General features: G+C 43.9%; 1 protein-coding gene across 6 annotated transcripts in view; it reads right to left on the reverse strand.

The window, feature by feature from the left end:
* The window catches only part of MACROD2 (mono-ADP ribosylhydrolase 2), a 2991260-nt gene that overhangs the window by 2927272 nt on the left and 39865 nt on the right, over positions 1-24123 (reverse strand). For all 6 annotated transcript variants that reach the window (XM_069768762.1, XM_069768759.1, XM_069768757.1 and 3 more), the window contains exon 2: positions 20987-21100. In XM_069768762.1, coding sequence (XP_069624863.1) covers positions 20987-21100 — 114 coding nt within the window. The remainder of the gene's footprint in view (positions 1-20986; positions 21101-24123) is intronic.

Below are 24123 nucleotides of genomic sequence, written 5' to 3' on the forward strand. Positions count from 1 at the left end.
CCACAAAGCACTCCATGGCTCAGCACCACCCTACATCTCCTCCCTGGTCTCAGTCTACCACCCCACCCGTGCCCTCCGCTCTGCTAATGACCTCAGGTTAGCATCCTCAATAATCAGAACCTCCCATTCCCGTCTCCAAGACTTTACACGTGCTGCGCCGATTCTTTGGAATGCACTACCTAGGTTAATACAATTAATCCCCAATCCCCACAGTTTTAAGCGTGCCCTAAAAACTCATTAGTTCAGATTGGCCTACCACATCAACTCATTAACCTAACTATCCCTGTGTGGCCCATTCAAAAAAACAAACAAACAAAAAAAAATAAAAAAACCATTTAGGTTCCTCGCAACATGTTCTCATACACTTTATGCAGTTATTAGCCCTCTGTGTCTGTACTGCTACATACTTAGGCAGTTAAATGATTCATGCAGCTTTACATGAACACCTGAGCCTTACACTATGGCTGGTCCGAATAACTAAAGCAATTGTTACCATCCACCTCTCGTGTCTCCCCTTTTCCTCATAGTTTGTAAGCTTGTGAGCAGGGCCCTCATTCCTCTTGGTATCTATTTTGAACTGTGATTTCTGTTATGCTGTAATGTCTATTGTCTGTACAAGTCCCCTCTATAATTTGTAAAGCGCTGCGGAATATGTTGGCGCTATATAAATAAAATTATTATTATTTAACAGGGATATGGTGCATACTACGTGACTGGGCAATATACTACGTGACTACGTGTGTGCTGTATAGTACGTGGCTGGGCAATATACTACGTGGACATGCATATTCTAGAATACCCAATGCGTTAGAATCGGGCCACCATCTTGTATGTATGTATGTATGTATGTATGTATGTATGTATGTATGTATGTATGTATAAATATATACATATGCAAAAACAATAGAAACAGCCGGACAGCACCGTTGCCAGGAAGAACAAAGTGGGAACCGCTCACCTGTGCTGAATAGGCCAAGATATCTGATCCTGGGTGCAGAGCTCCGCTGGAGAAAAGTCCATGTAATGTTCCCAATACGAAGAAAAAAATGGAGTGCACTCGCCGATCATGCTGTGCAGGTCTCTTTATTCGAACGTAATGTGATACATCTGTTGTGAATTCTGTGGCAGAGCTCCCTCCTGTGGTCACAAGTGGTACTTCGGCTGATTCTCTCTGGGAGCTTCCGTTTGTGGAGGAAAGTGGTACTGCGGCTTCTGAGTTTCCTCCCTCAGGTGATCTTGTGAGCTCGTTAGGTACTTCTCTACCTAACTCCACCTAATGCTTTGATCCATGCTTCCTGTCAATGTTCCAGTGTTGGACTTGTTTTTCCCTGGATCATTCCTGTGGCCTGCTGCTCTGCATAGCTAAGTGCTTCTTTGCTTTTTGTTTGCTATTTTTTCTGTCCAGCTTGTCTATTTGTTTTGCTGGAAGCTCTGGGACGCAAAGGGTGTACCTCCGTGCCGTTAGTTCGGTACGGAGGGTCTTTTTGCCCCCTTTGCGTGGTTTTCTTTAGGGTTTTGTGTAGACCGCAAAGTTATCTTTCCTATCCTCGCTCTGTTTAGAAAGTCGGGCCTCACTTTGCTGAATCTATTTCATCCCTACGTTTGTCTTTTCATCTTACTCACAGTCATTATATGTGGGGGGCTGCCTTTTCCTTTGGGGTATTTCTCTGAGGCAAGGTAGGCTTATTTTTCTATCTTCAGGCTAGTTAGTTTCTCAGGCTGTGCCGAGTTGCATAGGCAGAGTTAGGCGCAATCCACGGCTGCCTCTAGTGTTGTTTGGAGAGGATTAGGGATTGCGGTCTGCAGAGTTCCCACGTCTCAGAGCTCGTTCTATTATTTTGGGTTATTGTCAGATCATTGTATGTGTTCTGACCGCTATGTCCATTGTGGTACTGAATTGCCTTTCATAACATCTTCACGACCGGGGGTGCTGTACAAGGGGTGCGGCGAAGCTTGACGACGGCCGTTTCGCACCTATCTGGCGCTTCAACGGGTCAGTGACCCGTTGAAGCGCCAAATAGGCGCGAAACAGCCGTCGTCAAGCTTCGCCGCACCCCTTGTACAGCACCCCCGGTCGTGAAGATGTATCACATTACGTTCGAATAAAGAGACCTGCACAGCATGATCGGCGATTGCGCTCCATTTTTTTCTTCGTATTGGGAACATATACATACATATACACACACACACACACACACACACACACACACAACTAAAAAAAAAAAGAAACTTTTAAAATGCAAAAATAATTTAATCTTAAAATATTTGCATTAAAATAAAATCAAGCTGAAGGGAAGAAAATTTATAGAATTGCAATTATAAAAAGGGAAGGTGTGGGGGTGAAATGCTACTGCACTTTTTGGACTGTAAGATTCACCAGACCATAAGACGCACATTTAGAGGAAGAAAATGGGATACTTTTTTTTATTTTTTAAAGTTTTGCTTTTGAGGCAGGTTGCTTTTTTTGCTCATTACTGGCTGAAAATGGGTGTTCTCAAGTTGACACTAGAGAAGCTCAGAGCTTTGCAGGCTCCTTACGGTCTCCATATTTCCCAGTTTCTAGCAGGGCGGGCTCGCCTCCTTGACTGACAGTTTTGAGTACCAGAGCTGTAAGATTAATAGAACTATGAAGCTCAGCACAAGTTCTACTGTAACATTCAGCCATCAGTGGTTTGTTCCAAGTCTGCACTGTTATCTTTATATTTAGATAGTGATAACAGGAATTTGATCATACAGCTCAAGACAGTGAGCCATGTTTAGAACAGCTCTAGGAGAAGCCAATGCTGTCGACTGGCGATCTTGCAATATTTAGAACAGCAGCTTGTCCGGAGCTGAGAGAGATGAGCAGATAACTACTGTATAGAAATCCATGGGCTGGAGAGAGCAGACTGGTATGTTAACTTCTCTTCTGGAATATAACCACTTCACACTCTTGGCCAAGAACTGGTGGACGAGCACCATGGAAATGAGCTGTACATGAAAGATAAAAAGCTCATTGCATGAGAATGGCAGCAGACTGGAAGGCTAGTATAGCGGGGTTTCTTTGTTTTTAAATTGTAATTATTGAAAACTTTCTAATTTTACAGGAAAAGAAAAAATGCATTTTAAATTTTTCACTATCATTTATGGGTTAACAACCAGGCTTATACTATAGTAATAGGTAAACATTTTCAGGTAGATGAAGAGTAAAAGTTTACAAACAGACACACGGACAGACTCAGACAAAAGGAAAGGGGGGGGGGGGATATGATGTGGAATGTTACGACCTAGTTATATACATCTCAGAGGTCATATATTTTACATGGCCCAAAGGAATCCCAAGGAGACCAAACAATGTTTAATCTCTCTACATTGTTGTTATTAATGGCTGCTCGGTATTCAAAGTTCTTGATATCTTTGATGTGAGAATATAGATCTAGTTGTGAAGATGGAGAGGTTTGCTTCCAATGGTAGGCAATCAAACAGCGTGTTGCTGTTACCATATGTAAAAGCAATCTAATGGATCTCATGGATATGGATTGAGCGAAAATATTTAATAGAAAGAGCTGAGGACTTAATTGGAGATCCACTCCGAAAACTTGCTTAATGAGGAGTTGGACTATCACCTAGAACAGTTTAATCAGTGGACAGTCCCAAAAATGTGAAACATAGAACCTCTAGACAGGACGCAACGCCAGCAAAGGGAATGGATAGATGGGTCCATTTTATGTAAAAATTCAGGCGTATGGTAACAGATGAAGGATTTTGTTCAGATTTTTTTTGTATGGAATACAGGATGTGGTCTTGGCTGCTTTGGTCCAAACATTTCACAACTTTTTTTTTTTTTAAACAAAATGCAGCGAAGGATGAATTATAGGACGTGAAGTGTCTTTAATCATAACTACGCAAAAATCCTACCTAGACGTAACTTGCCCTTAACTTTATAAATATACATACATGTCAGGTAATGCAAGATCTTTAATCCCTTTATCTCATATGACGTACTATCCCGTCGAGGTGACCTGGGACTTAATTCCCAGTGACGGGATAGTAAGTCATAGGCGATCGGCCGCGCTCACGGGGGAGTGCGGCCAATCGCCGCCGGGTGTCAGCTGATTATTACAGCTGACATCCGGCACCAAGTGCCAGGAGCGGTCATGGACCACTCCCGACACATTAACCCCCAGCACACTGCGATCAAAGATGATCGCAGTGTTTCAGCGGCATAGGGAAGCGGCATAGAGCAGGCGCCTGCAAGCCTCCTTCAGTGCCTGTGTGATCGCGGATCTGACAGTGCACTGCAAAGTGTCAGATCAACGATCTGTCAATATAATGTGATGTCCCCTGTTGTGAATTCTGTTGTCAGTCTCCCTCCTGTGGTCATGAATGGTACTTTGGCTGGTTCTGTCCATGGACTTTCTCTGGTGCCTGTGGGTGTTTGAGTTTCCTTCCACAGGTGACGAGGCTACTTCGTTAGTGGGCTGCTCTATTTAACTCCACTTAGATATTTGCCCCATGCCAGCTGTCAATGTTGTACTATGGCTCTAGTTCGCTCCTGGATCGTTCTGAGTTCCTGTTGCTCTAGCAGAAGCCAAGTTCCTCTGTGCTATTTTGCTTGTTTGCCATTTTTTTCTGTCCAGCTTGCTTTTGTCCATATTGCCTTGCTTGCTGGAAGCTCTGGGACGCAGAGGGGCGTCTCCCGCACCGTGAGTCGGTGCGGAAGATATTTTTCCCTGCACTCTCTGCGTGGTCTTTTGTAGGTTTTTGTGCTGACCGCAAAGTAACCTTTTCTATCCTCGGTCTGTTCAGTAAGTCGGGCCTAACTTGGCTAAATCTATTTAATCTCTGTGTTTGTTTTTTCATCTTTACTCACAGTCATTATATGTGGGGGGCTGCCTTTTCCTTTGGGGAATTTCTCTGAGGCAAGGTAGGCTTTATTTTTCTTTCTTCAGGGCTAGCTAGTTTCTTAGGCTGTGCCGAGTTGCATAGGGAGCGTTAGGCGCAATCCACGGCTATTTCTAGTGTGTTTGGATAGGTTTAGGGATTGCGGTCAGCAGAGTTCCCACGTCCCAGAGCTCGTCCTTATTATCAGTAACTATCAGGTCCATTATTTGTCCAAACCACCGGATCATAACAGTCCCCCCCCTGGGGCAAAGTAAAAAAGTTAAAAAATATATATAGATTTACATGTGTAAAAAAAAAAATAAATTGTTCCAATGAATACATTTCTTTTTCTAAAGAAAATAAACAAAATAATAAAAGTACACATTTAGTATTGCCGCGTCCGTAAAAACCAGACCTATAAAACTGTCCCACTAGTTAACCCCTTCAGTGAACACCGTAAAAAAACACATGAGGCAAAAACCGGTTTTTACGTACCGGTAATAGGATTTTACAGCGTCCACGACAGCACCCACAACGAGAGAGGGGATCCGCCCACCTTCCGGACAGGAACCTACAGGTTAAAAAGGGGCGGCCCCCCTCGCCCTCCAGTTTGTGTTCCAGAGTACAAGGGATACCGCCAATGAATCAGTACATGACAAAATTATCTTAAACATTATTAACTACCACCACCTCTATAGAGTGATCTCTAAGGCACACCTTCCAACAGAGTGCAAGAATAAGTAACTAAATACGGGGGGGAATGTATGGGTGCTGTCGTGGACTCTGTAAAATCCGATTACCGGTACGTAAAAACCGGTTTTCCTATCGCCACGACAGCACCCACAACGAGAGACTTTCAAAGACTATTTAACTGGGAGGGACCACAGCACTAAGTACTGAACGGCCAAACTGTAAGCTGGAATTAACAGATAGATCAAGGCGATAGTGCTTATAAAAGGTGGAAGGTGATGACCAAGTTGCCGCCTTACATATCATTTCAATGGGGACATCTGCCTTCTCCGCCCAGGATGATGCCATAGCCCGAGTGGAGTGCGCCCTGATGCCTTCTGGTGGTGTTACTCCCCTGGCAGAGTAGGCAAGACATATCGCTTCTCTAATCCATTTAGCGATAGAGTTCTTCGTGACACCAGAACCCTTTTTCCGATTCTGGAAAGAAACAAACAGAGCCCTACTCTGCCTCCAGCTTTGTGTCCTATCCAAGTATTCTAATATCGCCCTCTTTACATCTAGGGTATATTATTTTTTCTCCTCTTCTGAACCTGGATTTTCATAGAAAGAAGGTAAATAAATCTCCTGACTTCTATGAAATTTAGTTGCTACTTTTGGCAAGTATGCAGGATCAGGTTTTAGGACAATCTTATCCTGGAGAATTATTAGATAGGGAGGATCTACTGATAACGCATGTATATCACTGACCCTCCTGGCAGATATTAATGCTAAAAGTAGAGCTGTTTTTAAGGTTAAATTTTTCATTGAAATAGAGTCTAATGGCTCGAAAGGAGGTTCAGTCAACGCCTCAAGCACCAAATTTAAATCCCAAGGGGGTATTCTTACAATATGGATTGGGTTAGAACGCTGACATGCCTTAATAAACCTAGCAACCCATCTATTACCAGCTATATCACTGTTATATAGAGGTCCCAAGGCCGAAACATGAACTCTTAGAGTGTTGACTGCTAACCCCAATTCCCAGCCTTTCTGAAGGAATTCTAAAATAGCTGAAATCGGAGCCTTGTCTCCTAATGGTTGCTGATAAAACATAAGGAATTTCTTCCAAATTTTTGTATAGATCTTCGTAGTGACCTCCTTTCTGCTTTTCAATAAGGTGGCTATTAAAGCATTAGAGAACCCCCTCTCCAAATTTGGATGACAAAATGGACCTTGAGAAAGGAGTTCCGGAACCACTGGCAACACCCAGGGATCGGACACAGACATTGTCCTGAGGAGAGAGAACCAAGGCCTCCTGGGCCAAAAGGGGGCGATTAGAATCACTCTGGCCCTTTCCTCCCGGATGTTTCTGAGAACTATCGGAATCAGACACATTGGGGGAAAGGCATATGCCAGCTGGAAGTCCCAACGGACACGAAGGGAATCCACTATGAATGGTTGGTCTGCTATGTGTAAGGATGCGAACCTCCTGACCTTCCTGTTCTTCCTCGTAGCAAATAAATCTATTATCGGTAATCCCCACAGATTGACTATTTGATCGAATATCTGTTGGTTTAGGGACCACTCTCCCTGACGAAGGGAATGGCGACAGATAGTCCACCTCTATATTGAGTTCCCCTTTATATGAACTGCCGACAGGGATTGTAAGTGATTCTCGGCCAGAGACAATATCTGTGCTGTAGTGGTCATTAGGGATCGTGACCTTGTCCCCCCTGATGATTGATGTAGGCTACCACAGTCATATTGTCTGTTTGTATCTGTACATGGGAATTCCTCAGGGATGGTAGTAAGCAAAGAAGAGCCTGATTGACTGCAGCAAGCTCTCTTAGATTTGAGGAATTTTGGGACTCTTGAATCGACCATCGCCCTTGGGTTAGAATGTCTCCCATATGGGCTCCCCAACCGAACGGACTGGCATCTGTTGTAACTACATTGTCCGGAGTGATGGTCCAGAGAACTCCTTTTGACAAATGTGCTAGATTGAGCCACCATCTCAGATCGTGAAGAGTGGCGGGTGATAATTTGAACTTCCTGCTTAGAGCACCGTGAAGATCTTTCTCTGCTTGAAGAACTTCGTATTGAAGCATTCGGGTATGAGCCTGAGCCCATCTCACCGCCGATATACACGCAGTCAAAGATCCCAGTAGAGACATTGCGTCTCTTAAACTTAAGTTTGGAATTTCTCTTACGGCCGTGATCCTTTGAATGATCTTCTGCTTCTTCTCTTCTGGTAGGAAGAACTCCTAGGAACATTTGACGTCTTGTGGGTTCCAGTGTTGACTTTTCCCAGTTGATAATCCATCCGAGTTCCTGTAGGGATGATATTATGGCATTTACCCTAGACGTACACTGAGCAATTGAATTTCCAACTATCAAAAAATCGTCTAGATAGGGCACTACAAGGGTTTCCTTTTCCCTGATATGGGCCATTACTTCCAAAACAACCTTCGTAAAAACTCTAGGTGCCATGGACAGGCCAAAGGGCATTGCCAAAAATTGAAAATGTTTAATCTTATGGTTTACCCATACTGCCATCCTGAGGAATTGCTGGTGATTTCTGTGAACTGGAAGATGGTAGTACGCATTTTTTAGATCCAAGACCGACATGTAGCACCTAGGAATCAAAAGCTTAGTTGCTGATTTAATGGATTCCATCTTAAAAGCGTGGTACTGAAGATATTTATTTAATTTACGTAAATTTATGATAGTCCTAAAGGACCCATCAGGTTTAGAGATTAAGAATAGCGGAGAATAAAAACCCGTCTTCTCCTGATGTTTTGGTACTTCTTCAATAACTCGCTTTGTAAGCAATTGTTGAATCTCTAATTCTAAGGCCTGTTGTTGGGCCGGAGTGTCCAGTGATGTTATTACAAAATGATTTGGGGGAGTTCTCAAAAATTCTAGTTTTAACCCTGACTCGACTACCCCCATTATCCAGGCACTAGAAGTTATCTTTCTCCATTCTTCTGAGAAGAACCTTAGTCTTTCCCCTACTGGTAGATCTGTTCTATCTGTAATTACGTCTACGTCTTGAGAAAGATGAAGGGTTCTTATAGTATCCACCTTTCTTCTTTTGATCCGACGTTTCCCAGTCACGATTATATCCCTGTTGGTCTGACTGGAATTTTCTGAAGGGCATGCATCTCCGGAAGGCATTCCTAAAAGTGGGATTAAATGTTTTAGGAAATCCCTTCTTTCTGTCTTCTGCCTTTGCAAGGATGTCATCCAGCACCAGGCCGAATAGGTACTCACCCTTACACGGAATGGAGCACAATTTGGCTTTAGCCTGAGCATCCCCCTTCCAGGTCTTTAGCCATAGTGCCCGTCTGGCTGCATTCGAAAGACATTCCGATCTTGCGGCCAATTTCAGGGAATCAATCGAGGCATCCGCTAGATAAGCTGCTCCTTCTCTGACCTGAGACAGGGAATTCAACAATTTATCCCTGGGTACCTTTGCTTTGAGCTGTTCCTCCAGCTGAGTCACCCAGACCATGATTGATCTAGCCGTACAGGTGCCTGCGGTAGCGGGTTTAAAGGCTCCAGATGACGACTCCCATAGTTTTTTAAGGAGCATGTCAGCCTTCCTGTCTGAAGGATCCTTGAGGAGCCCTACATCTTCTAACAGTAATGAGGCTGTCTTTGAAGTAGAGGCTACTGCCCCATCCACTTTCGGAACCTTCATCCACTGGGATAAGGTGTCATCCTCAAAGGGGTACCTTCTTTTTGCAGCTGAAGGTAAAAACCCCTTATCCAGCTTGTCCCACTCCCATCTGACCAGATCCTTAACTGAATCCACCACTGGGAAAGCTTTCCGACTTCTCTGGCTCAGCCCTGCGAACATGATCTCCTGGGTTGTTTTCGGTTCTTTACTCTCTGCAACCCCCATAGTCGCACGGACTGCTCTGATTAAGGTCTCCATACTATCCGTGGAAAAGCAAGGCCTTCCCTCCTCATCTGAAGAGGATGCCGAAGAACTTTCCGAGCATTCGCCCTCTTGTAGCGAAGGGCTGGAATCGGACACTAACTCCACACTGCTTTTTTTATGCCGTCTGGATTTAAGGGATGATTTTATTTCTTCCCTAATTACTTCCCTCAAATCCGATACCCGGAGAGGGGCCTCTTCTTCTAACGTACGGCATATACATGTTTGACATAATTTCTTTACATAGGTGTCAGGTAGAGGCTCTGTGCATAAAGCACACTGCTTATGCTTAGATTTGGAGACCTTCTTCCCCTACAACAAAGCATAGTATAGAAAAACAGTTGTATCAGGCAATGGTTCACATATCAAACTCACCACTGCTGACAAATATAGAGTACCGGTTTCTGAGGGGGTGAGGTGCGACGTGACGTCGGGTTGCCAGGGTCCTGCTGCCCGCGTACCACATCCCCACTAAGAGACCTGCTGATGTGCTCTCCTTGTCTGTGTTCGGCGTCTCCTGCCGAAGACATGTTGCCGCACACACACTCACCTGAGCGCTGCTTCCTTTCAAAAGTCCCGCGCTCCTCCCGGTCTCCTCCGGAAGCCGTTACCTTTACTTCCGGGTCATAAGCGCCGACCTGCTCCAGCAGCATCGCGCGCGTGTGGACGACCCAGGGCGGCGTGCCTTCCCCCGGGAACGCAACTAATCCTCGCCAGACGAGGGGGGAGGCTGAAAACAAGACTTCCCCCGACGCTGCTTCCGGGCCCCTGACTCTGCCGTTCCCCCCCCGGACACCGCACAGAGGCTTGGCAGACCCGGGTAAGACAGAAAGACTCCTGCAGGCTCCCGCCGTCCGGACAGGAACCCAAACTGGAGGGCGAGGGGGGCCGCCCCTTTTTAACCTGTAGGTTCCTGTCCGGAAGGTGGGCGGATCCCCTCTCTCGTTGTGGGTGCTGTCGTGGCGATAGGAAAAATGAAACTTTATTATCATACCACTGAACAAAATGTGGAATAACACGCGATCATAAAGACTAATATAAATAACCAGAGTACCGCTGAAAATGTCATCTTGTCCCGCAAAAAAGAGCCACCATACAGTGTCATCAGCAAAAAAATAAGTTATAGTCCTCAGAATAAAGTGATGCAAAAATTATTATTTTTTATGTAAAATAGTTTTTATCATATAAAAGCGCCAAAACATAAAAAAGTTATAAATGAGCCATCACTGTAATCGTTCTGACCTGAAGACTAAAACTGCTTTATCAATTTTACTAAACGTGGGACGGTATAAGCGCCCCTCCCAAAAGTAATTCGTGAATAGCTGGTTTTTGTTCATTCTTCCTCACAAAAATCGGAATAAAAAGCGATCAAAAAATGTTACGTGTCTGAAAATGGTACCAATAAAAACCAACTCGTCCCGCAAAAAAACAAGACCTCACATGACTGTGGACCAAAATATGGAAAAATTATACCTCTCAAAATGTGGAGACGCAAAAACTATTTTTTGCAATAAAAAGCGTCTTTTAGCGTGTGACGGCTGCCAATCATAAAAATCCACTAAAAAAACCCCGCTATCAATAGTAAATCAAACCCCCCTTCATCACCCCCTTATTTATTGAAAATAATAAAAAAAATTATTTCCATTTTTCCGTTAGGGTTTGGATTACATTTACAGTTGGGATAAGGGTTGGGATTAGGGTTAGGGGTGTGGTTAGTATTATGGTTGAGATTAGGGTTAGGGGTGTTTGGGTAAGAGTTTCAGTTATAATTGGGGGGTTTCCACTGTTTAGGCACATCAGGGTCTCTCCAAACGCAACATGGCGTCCGATCTCAATTCCAGCCAATTCTGCGCTGAAAAAGTAAAACAGTGCTCTCTCCCTTCCCAGCTCTCCCGTGCACCCAAACAGGGGTTTACCCAAACATATGGGGTATCAGCGTACTCAGGACAAATTGGACAACAACTTTTGGAGTCCAATTTCTCCTGTTACCCTTGGGAAAATACAAAACCGGGGGCTAAAAAATAATTTTTGTGGAAAAAAAAAATATATAGAATATTTATTTTCACGGCTCTGCATTATAAACAGTAGTGAAACACTTGGAGGTTTAAAGTTTTCACAACACATCTAGATAAGTTCCTTAGGGGTCTTCTTTCCAAAATGGTGTCACTTGTGGGAGGTTTCAATGTTTAGGCACATCAGGGGCTCTCCAAAAGAGACATGGCGTCTTAACTCAATTACAGTCAATTCTGCATTGAAAAGTCAAATGGCGGTATCAGCATACTCAGAACAAATTGTACAATAACTTTTGGGGTCCAATTTCTCCTGTTAACCTTGGTAAATTAAATGGTAAATCGCTGCGGAATATGTTTGCGCTATATAAAGATAAAGATGATTATTATTGATGATTATTGATGATGTGATCCTCAACCTACTGAACAGCCGCACAGCCAGCTTTTCCCTCTCCTAGTGTATCCTCACCCACCCCCTGCAGACTGTGAGCCCTCGCGGGCAGGGTCCTCCCTCCTTATGTACTCGTGTGCCTTGTTATCTGCTCATGTTTAATGTATTTGTCTATATTGGCCCCGTATTCACATGTAAAGCGCCATGGAATAAATGGCGCTATAAAAATGTATAATAATAATTATTATTATTTAAAACAAATTGGAGCTAAAGTAAATTTTTTGTGAAAAAAAGGTAAATGTTCGATTTTTTTTTTTTTTTTAAACATTTCAAAAATTCCTGTGAAATACCTGAAGGGTTAAACTTCTTGAATGTGGTTTTGAGCACCTTGAGGGGTGCAGTTTTTAGAGTGGTGTCACACTTGGGTTCTTTCTATCATATAGACCCCGCAAAATGACTTCAAATGTGATGTAGTCCCTAAAAAAAAGAAATGGTGTTGTAAAAATGAGAAATTGCTGGTCAACTTTTAACCCTTATAACTCCCTATTAAAAAAAAAAAATTTGTTCCAAAATTGTGCTGATGTAAAGTAGACATGTGGGAAATGTTACTTACGGTATTACCGTAAGTATTTTGTGTGACATATCTCTGTGATTTAAGGGCATAAAAATTCAAAGTTGGAAAATTGCGAAATTGTCAAAATTTTCATCAAACTTACGTTTTTTTTTCACAAATAAACGCAGGTAATATCAAATAAATTTTACCACTAACATGAAATACAATATGTCACGAGAAAACAATGTCAGAATCAGTGGGATCCGTTGAAGCGTTCCAGAGTTATAACTAGTGTTGAGCATTCCGATACCGCAAGTATCGGGTATCGGCCGATATTTGCGGTATCGGAATTCCGATACAGAGATCCGATATTTTTGTGATATCGGGTATCGGTATCGAATCAATAGGGATGCGTAAAATAAAGAATTAAAATAAAAAATATTGATATGCTCACCTCTCCGGCGGCCCCTGGACTTCACGCTGCTATCCGGGAGGCTTCTTTGTTTAAAAAGCGCGCCTTTCGGACCTGTGAATGACGTCCCGGCTTCTGATTGGTCGCGTGCCGCCCATGTGACCGGCACGCGACCAATCAGAGGCCGCGACGTCATTCGCAGGTCCTCAATTCCTAGAATTAGCAGTTTTGTGAATGAGAATGACGTCGCGGCTTCTGATTGAAAAATATATCTGCGGGTTTTACCGCGGTTTGTGGTGCAGAACCGCTGCAGTGTGGCTGCCCCCCCGTGCTCCAATCCCACCCCCCCATGCTCCGACGCCCCCCCCCCCCCCTTATACTTACCCGGCCTCCCGGTGTCCGTCCGGCCGTCTTTTCCCTGGGCGCCGCCATCTTGCAAAATGGCGGGCGCATGCGCAGTGCGCCCGCCGAATCTGCCGGCCGGCAGATTTGTTCCAAAGTGCATTTTGATCACTGAGATATAACCTATTTCAGTGATCAAAATAAAAAAAATAGTAAATGACACCCTCCCCCCGCCCCCCTTTGTCAGCCCCATAGGTAGGGACAATAAAAAAATTAAGAATTTTTTTTTTTTCACTAAGGTTAGAATAGGGTTAGGGTATTTTCAGCCATTTTAACTTTAAAAAACTTCCTAGAAAAACATACAGACTCTGCATAGAAAAATGCATCAAAAAACGCATCAAAAAACGCACCAAAAAACGCACCAAAAAACGCACCAAAAAAAGGACGTGCGTTTTCTGCCAAGAGCTGCGGTTTTTAGTCCTGAAAAAAAAAGGAGGGAAATCAGGAACGTGTGAACATACCCTTAGGGCCTCTTTAGTGGTAATATCAATGCAAAACAACTAGATATTGATAGTCTAACCTAAACGTAATATAAAAGTCCTGAAAAACCCTTAAAAAGGTTTCTCAAAGAAACTTTAAGCAATAGATCTTGAAATAATGATTCACCTTCAAGGCTTGCATCCGTGGATATTAGTGTATGTGTGTATACATATATACACACACACACACACATATATACACATACATACATACATATATACACACACGTATATACTTTTGCTTTTTTGTGAATCACACTACCATCACCAAGATAGGGCGGGAATTAGTGCGGTGCTGTCATGGATCTGGAAAATCTAATTATCGTATTTTTCAGACTATAAGATGCACCGGACTATAAGACGCACCCAGGTTGTAGAGGTGGAAAATAGGGAAAAAAATATTTGAAGCAAAAAAGGTGGTAAAATATTTAATAACATAAACATACTATTATATGTGTTGTTATTATATATAATAGTATGTTATTATGTTGGAAGCTGCGGGTAGAAGATGGTGCAGCGGAACCAGTGTGGTGTCTGTAAAGTACTATATGAAGATGCTGGAGGATGAGTATAAGAATGGGGGCACAGGGATTATATTGAAAGCACCACTCCAGCACTGAAAAATAACACTGGAGTGCTGCTTTGGGATCCCATTGGGAGAACTATAACTCCCAGCATATCCTGCAGAACCTATGGCATGCTGGGAGTTATAGTTCACCACAGAAGTGGCAGAGTGCTTTATTGTGTGTTGTGACAAACCTTTTAATTGTGGCAGCCAGCCATACTGTGGTGAGATAAAATGCTGGAGCATCCCATGACACCACAGAGCGCTCCCTCTTGTTGTCTCTCCACAGCACAGGAGCAAGCTTGCAGATTGCAGTGTGGTGTCTGCATGACCTGTGATGACATCAGAAGAGGGAGGGCTCTGTGCTGTCATGTGATGCTCCAGCCCGCCCTCTTCATGACATCACAGGTCCTTATGCCCAGTACTCAGCATCCAGCACAGCCCTGGCAGGCAGGTACACAGCGATCTTGTCCCCTTTGGCCCCTGCTGCTGCCTCTTCCACCAGACACACAGATCTCCCCAGCTGCTGCAGGAATCCAGCGCTGGGGAAACCATGTGTGTCCCTGTGAAGGAGTATTCATTTGCTGCCCCAGACTCACTGCTCAGCTGACAGGTGGGCGGGGAAGCAGCTAATGAATATTCACTGCACTTTAATGATCGGGACCATGTGGTTTCCCCAGTGCTGATTCCTGAAGCCTGGCAGGGACATTTTTCTGCCTCCTGCCTCCCAGTGCAATCAAACTCGCTGCTGCTCCCTCTTCAAGTTACATCCATACCATAAAACGCACCCACAGTAGTTTCCTCTCAAATTTGGAGGAAAAAAATTGCGTCTTATGGTCAGAAAAATACGGTACTCGTAAGTAATAATTTTTTCCCTTCCCCATGACCGCACAGTTAGGTGAGAGGAAGAAATAGAAAAGACTCCTAGGGTGGGACAACAGCAGATAACACCTTTCTCCCAAAGGCAAGACTTGATAACCCCAGATATAGCCTGTAGTGGCGGAAGAAAGTAGTAGGTGAGGACCATACTGCTGCATTACAGTTCTGTTCTATAGATGCGTATGCCCTCTTGGCCCAGGATGTGGCAATAGCCCTTGTAGAGTGAGGCGTTACACCCAGTGGAATGCTTTGCCCCAAAGAGGAGTAAGAAAGTGATATAGCCATACAAAGCCACCGTGTGATGGTTGATTTTGTGGCCTTTTTCCCCCTGTTTGCCCCCTGGAAGGAAGCAAAAAGGGCTGACGACTGACACCATGGTTTTGACACTTCTAGATATTGAAGTAGACAACGTCTGACGTCTAGGCAATGGAAGGTTTATTCTCCCTGGGATTTGGGGGAAGCACAAAATGAGGGCAGCACTATCTCCTGATCCCTGTGAAATTTAGAGTTGACCTTTGGTAAGAAGGCCGGGTCAGTTTTAATAATTGCTCTGTCATCCATAAACACAGTATATGGGGGATCTACAGATATGGCTTGGAGCTCACTAATACGTCTAGCAGACGTAAGGGCAATCAGGAGAACAGTTTAAGGTTAAGGCTTTTACCGAGATGGCAGAAAGAGGCTCAAAAGGAGAGGAGGTTAAGGCATTCAATACTAAATTTAGATCCCAGGGAGCAACCTTTGGACGGGGTTTAAATGGTCTGGCCGTAAAGGAGGCTCGGATGAATCTATACACCCAGGGGTGATTAGCCAATTTCTGTTCAAACAGGGCGCTAAGCGCCAAAACCTGCACTTTTAAATTGCTGGTAGACAACCCCCTTTCCAACCCTTTCTGGAGGAATTCTAGAACCTCAGCCATTGGAACTTTTTGGATGGTATTTAACAGGTGTCGTCCCGAAAATTCTAGAAATTTTTCCCACACCTTTTGTTATTTATCAGATGTGACCTTTTTCCTACTGGATAGCAGGGTAGTGACTAACGGGTCAGAGAATCCCTTTGCTAGCAGAAGTCCCCTTAAGTTCCACGCAGTGAGGTGCAGGTTGTGTACTTGAGGATGCGTTACCGGACCCTGGTGTAAGATTTGGGACATCTGGAAGGATCCAAGGGTCAGAGATGAACATAAGCCTGAGCCAAGTCAACCATGCTCTCTTCGGCCTGAAGGGTGCGATTAGGATTATGTGTGTTTTGTCCTCCCAGATTTTCTTTAGGACTGTAGGAATTAGTGGGATAGGTGGAAAAGCGTAAGCAAGTTGATATTTCCACGGGTGAAGCAACGCATCCACACCCTCTGGATTTTCCCTTGGGTTCAGGGAGTAGAACTTTTCCACTTTCCGGTTTTGTTTTGTGGAAAACAGGTCTACTTGGGGAACCCCCCAGGCGGCACAGATTTATCCAAAGACGCTTTGATCTAAGGACCATTCACCTTGATGTAGCACATGTTAACTTAAGAAGTCTGCAACAAGGTTGTCTGCTACTCTTAGGTGTGTGCTTGTTAGTGACAGGAGATGGTTTTCACCCCCCAGTAAAACAGTATTTTTGCCTCTTCCAACAACAGTCTCGATCTTGTTCCCCCTTGACGGTTTATGTATGAAACTGTTGTGCTGTTGTCGGACAACACCACTAGATGTCTTCCTTTTATGTGTTCTTCTGCTTGAAGAATTGCTAGCCTTACTGCTGTTCGTTCCTTAAGGTTTGAGGAGGCCGATTCCATCTGGGGATCCCAAAGGCCTTGCAGGATATGATCTTTGAGGTGCGCCCCCCAGCCTAATGGACTCGCACCCGTTGATAGAACCAGGGGATTGTGTATTGACCATGAAACCTCTTTTTTTAAGTTTTTGGTTTCTAACCACCAATTTAGAGAGTCCCGTACCTGTGGTGCTAATGTGATTTTTCGGTTCAAGTTGTAAGGGTTTTTTACTTGTTCTGACAATATCTGCCACTGTAACTCTCTGGAATGTAGTTATGCCCATTGGACAGCCGGGATCGATGCTGTCAGCATACCCAGTAGAGACATGGCTGGCCTCCCTCACCGAGATGGATCGGGTACTCTGTGCTGGTCTTATCCTTTGTTTTATAGCCTCGACCTTCCTGTCCAGAAGGACACAGACTTGTTTGGTTGAGTTTATCTGACTCCCCAGGAACTCTTGTATCTGGGTTGGAATCATTTTTGACTTTTTAAAATTTATTATCCATCCTAGCCTGGACAGTATCTCCAGTACTTTCACTACTGTCTCCATGCAGTCCTCCTGGGTGTCTGCTATAAGGAGAAAATCGTCTAAGTAGGGTACTAGAAGAATATTTTCTTTCCTTATGTAGGATGTTATCTCTGAAATTATTTTTGTGAAGATACGAGGGGCTATTGACACCCCAAACGGGAGGCATTGATATTGTAGATGGGTGTACACCTGATCCAGCAGTACCACCATCCTCAGAGACTGTTGATGTTCTATGCAGATTGGTACATGGTAGTATGCATCCGTAAGATCTATCACTGCCTTGTAACAACCCAGATACAGTAATTTTATTGCTGATTTTAGTGTTTCCATTTTGAATTTTTCTACCCGGATGTATTGGTTTAGGGCTTTTAAATTGAAATTTTTCTTAGTGACCCATCCGGTTTTGGCGTGAGTAATAGGGTGCTGTAAAACCCCTTCCCTATATCCTGTGGTGGTATCCTTACAAGGACTTTTTCCAGAAGCAGGAGGATTTCCCTTTCTAGCAACTTTTGGTTTTAGTGCTACGTGGGTGACTTTTCCGATGAGGAGGCTGGGTAACAAAGTTCAAACGTAGGCCTTTGGATAACAGGTCGATTACATTGTGAGGACTGTAAGGTCTCCCATTGATGGACGAAAAACCAAAGCCTTCCTCCCACCCGGACTCTGGCGTTATTGTTGTTTAGGGTCTGGTTTATGAGGGGGCTTATTGAAGAGGAAGCCTCTGTCTCTTCTATCATTCCAAGCCCTCCCCCGAGTGGATCTATCTGCTGGCCGGACTCGGCCTGCTTTACCTGACCCCCAAAAGGATCGACGCACGTCACCCCAACAGCGTCTGAACAAGGGGGCGGAGGAAATGCTTCTTATCTGCAGTCTTCTCCAAAATGTCATCTAGCGCTTTCCCAAATAGGTACGGTCTTTCACAAGGTACAGCACAAAGTTTTACCTTTGATTTGAAGTCAGCATTCCAATTCTTTAGCTATAGTCTTCTTCTACCTGAATTGGAAAGCATGCATGCCCGAGCAGAAAAACGTACCGAGTCAATGGCAGTGTCTGCTAGGAACCCCGCCGCATTTTGTAATGACGGTATTACTTCCATGAGTCTATCCCTTGGGAATTTGTCTCTTATTTGTTCCCCTAGTTCTTCTAACCATTTTACCACGGCCCGAGCTGTGCAGGTGGCGGCTACTGCTTCTTTGAACAACAAGGTCGACGCCTCCCAAGCAGATTTTAAAAAGGCATCCGCCTTTCTGTCAAGGGGGACCTTCAAGGCGCCCATGTCCCCTAAGGGAAGAGCAATACCTCTGGAGGTACTCGCAATGGCTGCATCAAGCTTAGGCGCTTTCTCCCATTTGTCATATCTCCTCATCAAAGGGATATTTACGTTTTAATGCCTGGGGGACTGCCATTTTCTTACTCTGCTTTTTCCATTCCTTTTTAATCAGATTTAGGACATTATCATGAAACGGAAATACCCTCTGTTTCCTTCCCTCCAAATTGTTAAACATTGAATCATGGATTGATTGCTGTTCTTTTGGGGTTTCAACTCCTAGGGTAGAACGAACAAGTTTCAACAATTTCCCAATATCTTCAGATAACACATACGGGTGACCAAACTCTTCTTCTGTAGAGTTTAAGTCAGTCACCCCCAGGCAGTAATTCCACTGGTTCCCCCTTAGATTCTATGTCAGTTCTGTGTAGGGGCAGAAGATGTATTTTCGGAACTATGCAATTCATGTTGTTTAAAATGCTCTTTTACTGTGCTCTGGACCTCATCTCTAACAATTGCTTTAATGTTCTGGAGTCACCGTTTTCTCTATACACGGACGACAGATCAGTTTTTCATATGCTCTAGGGAGGGCTTTCTCACAGAGTGCACATACTTTATTCTTTTGTTTGGACGTCACTTTCTTTCTTTGTATACGTGAAATATAGTGTTACAGATTCGTTTTTGCCTTAAAAAGGCAGTCACCCCAGGAAACCTTAATACCACGGCAGGCTGTGGGTTCTCTGCTGGAATGGCAGATTCCACCGGGTCCGCCATTCTGCAGGAGGCTGTAGCTGGCGTCAGGATTGCCGCTCCCTCCTTAAATGATTTTAGAGCGGTGTATGCGTCCCTGAAGCTGCTCCCCTCTGGGAGTGTCAGCACACCGCTGTCACTCGGCGTGTGACATCACTTCCGGTTTGATACAGGAAGTTTCCCCATTCACTCAGCGCCTGGCGTCGTGATGGGCACGCCCCCTTACCCCAGCTCAGCCTCCGGCCAGGAGCGAATGCCGGGGAGCCCGCAGCAGGCAGGATGCTTCTCCGCAGCTCCAGGGCCCGTAAGTGGCGAGCGCGCGCCGACACCCGCCACGCGCCTTGGTCTCCGGACCAGAATCTGCCAGAGAGAGATCCCTCCGTATGCAGCACCTCAGGCTCCCCGCCAGAACAGGAAACCAAACTGAGGAGAGTGGTGCCGCCCCCATCTTTTATCTCCTCTGCAGGTTTCCTGTTCTTGGGGGTGGGAGCCATCTCTCACGTAACGGTGCTGTCATGGGGAAGGGAAAAATACCACTGACAGCAGCATTTAACTCGTGCTAGTCGGAAGCAAGTCCCAAGTCCCACTCATGCAATCGTGGGGCATCAATTGTTTTTCATGACAACCTGGGGGGGAGGGGGTCTGCAGAAGACCATGCCGCTCATTACAATACTCCTGGGAATGCTGACTCATGGCAGACGTTCATTGAAGATCATGATTTTTGCTACACATAGTAGTGTATTGTTATGACGCCATATTAAAAATAAAAAAAAATACACAAAGACACATAGCTGCCTTCCCGAAGTGTTTGATATCAAAATATAAAGTAAATTAATAAAAAAAATTGAAATTCAAGAGCTAGTTTCTTTGAAAGCCTCAATATTGCAATAACAGGCGATTAAAACACCGTATCTAACCAAACACGGTATCAATAAAAAAAAAAAAAGTCAGCTCAAAATGCAAAAAAAATACAGCCCTAGAACTTGAAGAAAAACAGACGCTATGGGTCTCGGGAAAACGGTGACATAAGCCAGTTTTTTTTCTCAAATTTTGGATCTCTTTTTTTCCATCACTTAAATAAAAAACCATACATGCTGGGTATCTGCGTACTCTTAGTGACCTGGAGAATCATAATGATGGGTCAGTTTTATCATTTATTGAACATGGTAAATACAAAAAATAAAAAAAATATACGGTAATAAATTGTGGAATTGCATTTTTTTTTTTTTGCAATTTCACAGCACTTGGAATGTTTTCCTCTTTTCCAGTACATGATATGGTCAAATCCATGGCGTCATGCAAATGTAGAACTTATCCTACAAAAAAACAAGCTCTCATATGGCCATATTGAGAAGAAAAATGAAAAAAGAAAGTTAAAAGTTATGTCTCTGGGAAGAAGGAAAGGAAAAAAATAAAGCGTATTGGACCAACAACTTAAACTCCTTAACAGCCAATTTATTTTGAAAATGACTATTTTTAGTATATTACTATGTACTGTTAAATGATGTGAAAACTATATTCTACATACCTTCATATGCAGAACTCTGTTGCTCTTTCAGCAGCGACTGAATGTTGTCCAGCGGTATATAATCCTTGCACAGCTCTTTGCGCCTTTCAGTCTGCGTCATACTTAGAAGCCGCTCTGCAGAGGAGACAACAGGGTCACGATTTTTGCAACACAATTTTAGCGGTAGTAATGGGCACATGAAAAAACTTCAGTTGTTGTAAGGACAGGTAATAGAAAAATCAATGTCAGTTATTACTATTATTGTTTCATCAGCAAGTTTCTCGAATGCAATAAATAAAAATAAAAAAAATAGAATAGAAATATTCAAAGCTTCTCCTGCTATTTATAACATTAACATTGAACAAACTAGACTTGCATGGGTGATCGGTGACAAATTAAGGAAACTACAGATATTGATCTAAGACAAGGTTAGGAAATAATAATAATGATAATTTTTATTTATATAGCACCAACATATTCCGCAGCACTTTACAATTAAGCGGGGACATGTACAGACAATAAATTCAGTACAAGTTAAGACAATTTAAACTTTGACCTTAGGGGCGAGGTCCCTGCTCACAAGCTTACAATCTACAAAAACAAAACAACCAGTATAGATTATAACCAGAACACGTTCCACAGAAAATAGACAGACATCTACAATGACTGGAACGCCATTTAAAAAAGCCTGTCCTCTAACTTGCCGATACTGGCATACCCTGGAAATCTGGGTCCTAAAACTTTTCGCAGAAGTGAATATGAGCTTAGTATCTGTTTACATCTGCATTAAGTTGGCAGATCAGGACAAAAATAAAAAAGTGGATTTGAGGACAATGGATGATGTAGGATGCGTTATCCACACGAAGTTGGGAAAAGTAGAACGGCGATCGTAAGTAGAGAGGAGGCGCCGGATCAAGACCACAGATTACCATTGACATAATAAAATATCTTTTTTGTGCCTTGCAGAGCAGATTGGGGACTTCCATACAGCTCACTAGAATGCTGTAATAGAGGGCTTGAAAAGGTGCTGGCCGTACTCATCTGGTGAAAACTTAATGACTGGTTCCTTTAAGGATGAGTAATTGTCACAGATTGAGTAATTGACACTTTTTTTTAATCCTCTACTTCACTTTTTATCGTTTGCAGTTAACATGTGGTAGAGGCTCTAACAATCAGGAACAATACAGCAAGGAGATACTTAAGGTAAATACTTTACATTTCTGTATTAAATGCAATCTCCCTGTGGTTCATATCCCTATTATATTCGCAGACATAACTGAACATCCATTTTCTACTTTCTGAACAGTTTGTACACAGCTTACACTCACTGTCTAGAGCACTTTAGAGGATATTACCTTTGATATGTTCTGCAGAGATAATTTACTTTATTACATGGCATAAAACAGGGTTGGTGGGAGCGGTTATCAAGGTCTGCACTTCAGTTTATTTTTCTCACCAAAAACAAACGGGACTGCTATACAGGTAGATTTTGCTACTTTTTCAGGGCTTAGAGGGGGATGGGCAACCACAGTCAGATTCATTATTTTACACTAGAATTTTCCATCAATTATATCAGAAATGTGCCAGCTCATAGCTGCTGTAGATTTCATTTCTTGGTGCCCTCACATGCAAAGATCCAACATATTTATGAAGCAACCTGCAACTCTTAATACATTTGTCCCATTTTACTTATCGTGTGTATTGATCACAAGACATTTGTGAATTCCACCGAAAAGGTTTCAGATCAATTGTAAACAAAAAATTACATGACCAAGTTGTATAACCTTGCCCTACACAATGGTTAAAAGGGAATTGGTCTGCAGGTTTTTGCCATGTAATCTGACAGCATCATGATGTAGGCACAGAGACATCAATCCCTGTGATGTGCCACTTAGTTTATTGGGTGCAGCAGTAATGACTGTCAGTTTTCTCTGCAGCAGAGCTCCGTTGTTGAGATGTGGATAATACACCCACATCACATTATAGCAAAAACCTGGCGACAGATTACCTTTAAGGGGCTATCCACTACTAGAACAACCCCTTCTCATACATCATGCTTTGCCCCAATAAAATACAAAAAGCTTATACTCGCCTGTCCTGACGTTCCAGCGGTATCGGCACTCACATTCCCGGGGTTCTCGTGCGCCTATGACACGTAGTGCCCAATCAGCGCTGGTGTCCCTGTCCCCGCCTTTGTACAAGTCAAACATGAAGAAGAGGTAGTCAGTGCAGCAGCTGATCTCAGGCTTCCTCTTAATGTTCAATTTGTATGAAGGTGCAAACAGCAAAGCCAACGATAGGTGCCGGGCTTAAATATTATCAAAACTGTACGATAGCCCCGGGACTGCTGGAACACCACCAGCAATGGAGGAGAGTATAAGCTTTGTTTTATAGGGATTATAAAGGTGGTTTGTTTGTTTTTTTTGTTTTTTACCACCTTGACCACAACACTTCAAAATGTGGCAGAAGGTAATTCCACCTGAAGATGTTTAGTCTCCTCCTAAGGAGGGTTCCCTAGCACACAGCTGAAACATATTGCACAGGATTACATGTCAGCTCAGCAACATATGTGTGGCGCCCCTGAGAGTCCAGTGGCCACAGAGGTACTGCACCTCATCCAGAGGTGTGGTACCCTACTCTCAGGTAAGAAGGGGCCACCCGGTACCCGCACTTTAGCATCCAACACCACACCACTCCAGGCCAGGGGATCTGGGCTGGAGGGGGGAACTAGGTAAAGGGCGTGGGTGGAGAGAGTGACAGTTGGTAGTGAAATGTCATCATGGAGTCTGAGGAGAGCGGAGAAGACAGGAGCTCCCGAGATAGGAAGGGGTGCTAGGGGCCAGGGAAATGAAGAATCTATGCCAACCGTAGTCAGCTAGAGGGACCAGGTCATAGTGGGGACTGGTCCCAGACAAGAGGAGAGATTGTAGGACTCAGCTAGCAAACCGGAGGCTGTGGTGGCTGTAAGTGCCACAGCCAAATCTACACACATTCGCTAAAAAGGCAGCTACATAGGGTTAAGAGGACCAGGAGGACTTCGCCTGACAGGACTTGAGGCTGATGGCTTGGGACCCTGTGTCTAAGGTGCAGGGCAGGAACGCGCGAGCCAGCGCAGGGAGAGACTACCCAGAAAGGTACACAACAAGGGGGTCCCGGAA

The sequence above is a fragment of the Ranitomeya imitator genome, chromosome 5 (assembly GCF_032444005.1).
Source record: "Ranitomeya imitator isolate aRanImi1 chromosome 5, aRanImi1.pri, whole genome shotgun sequence".
NCBI classification, from domain to species: Eukaryota; Metazoa; Chordata; class Amphibia; order Anura; family Dendrobatidae; genus Ranitomeya; species Ranitomeya imitator.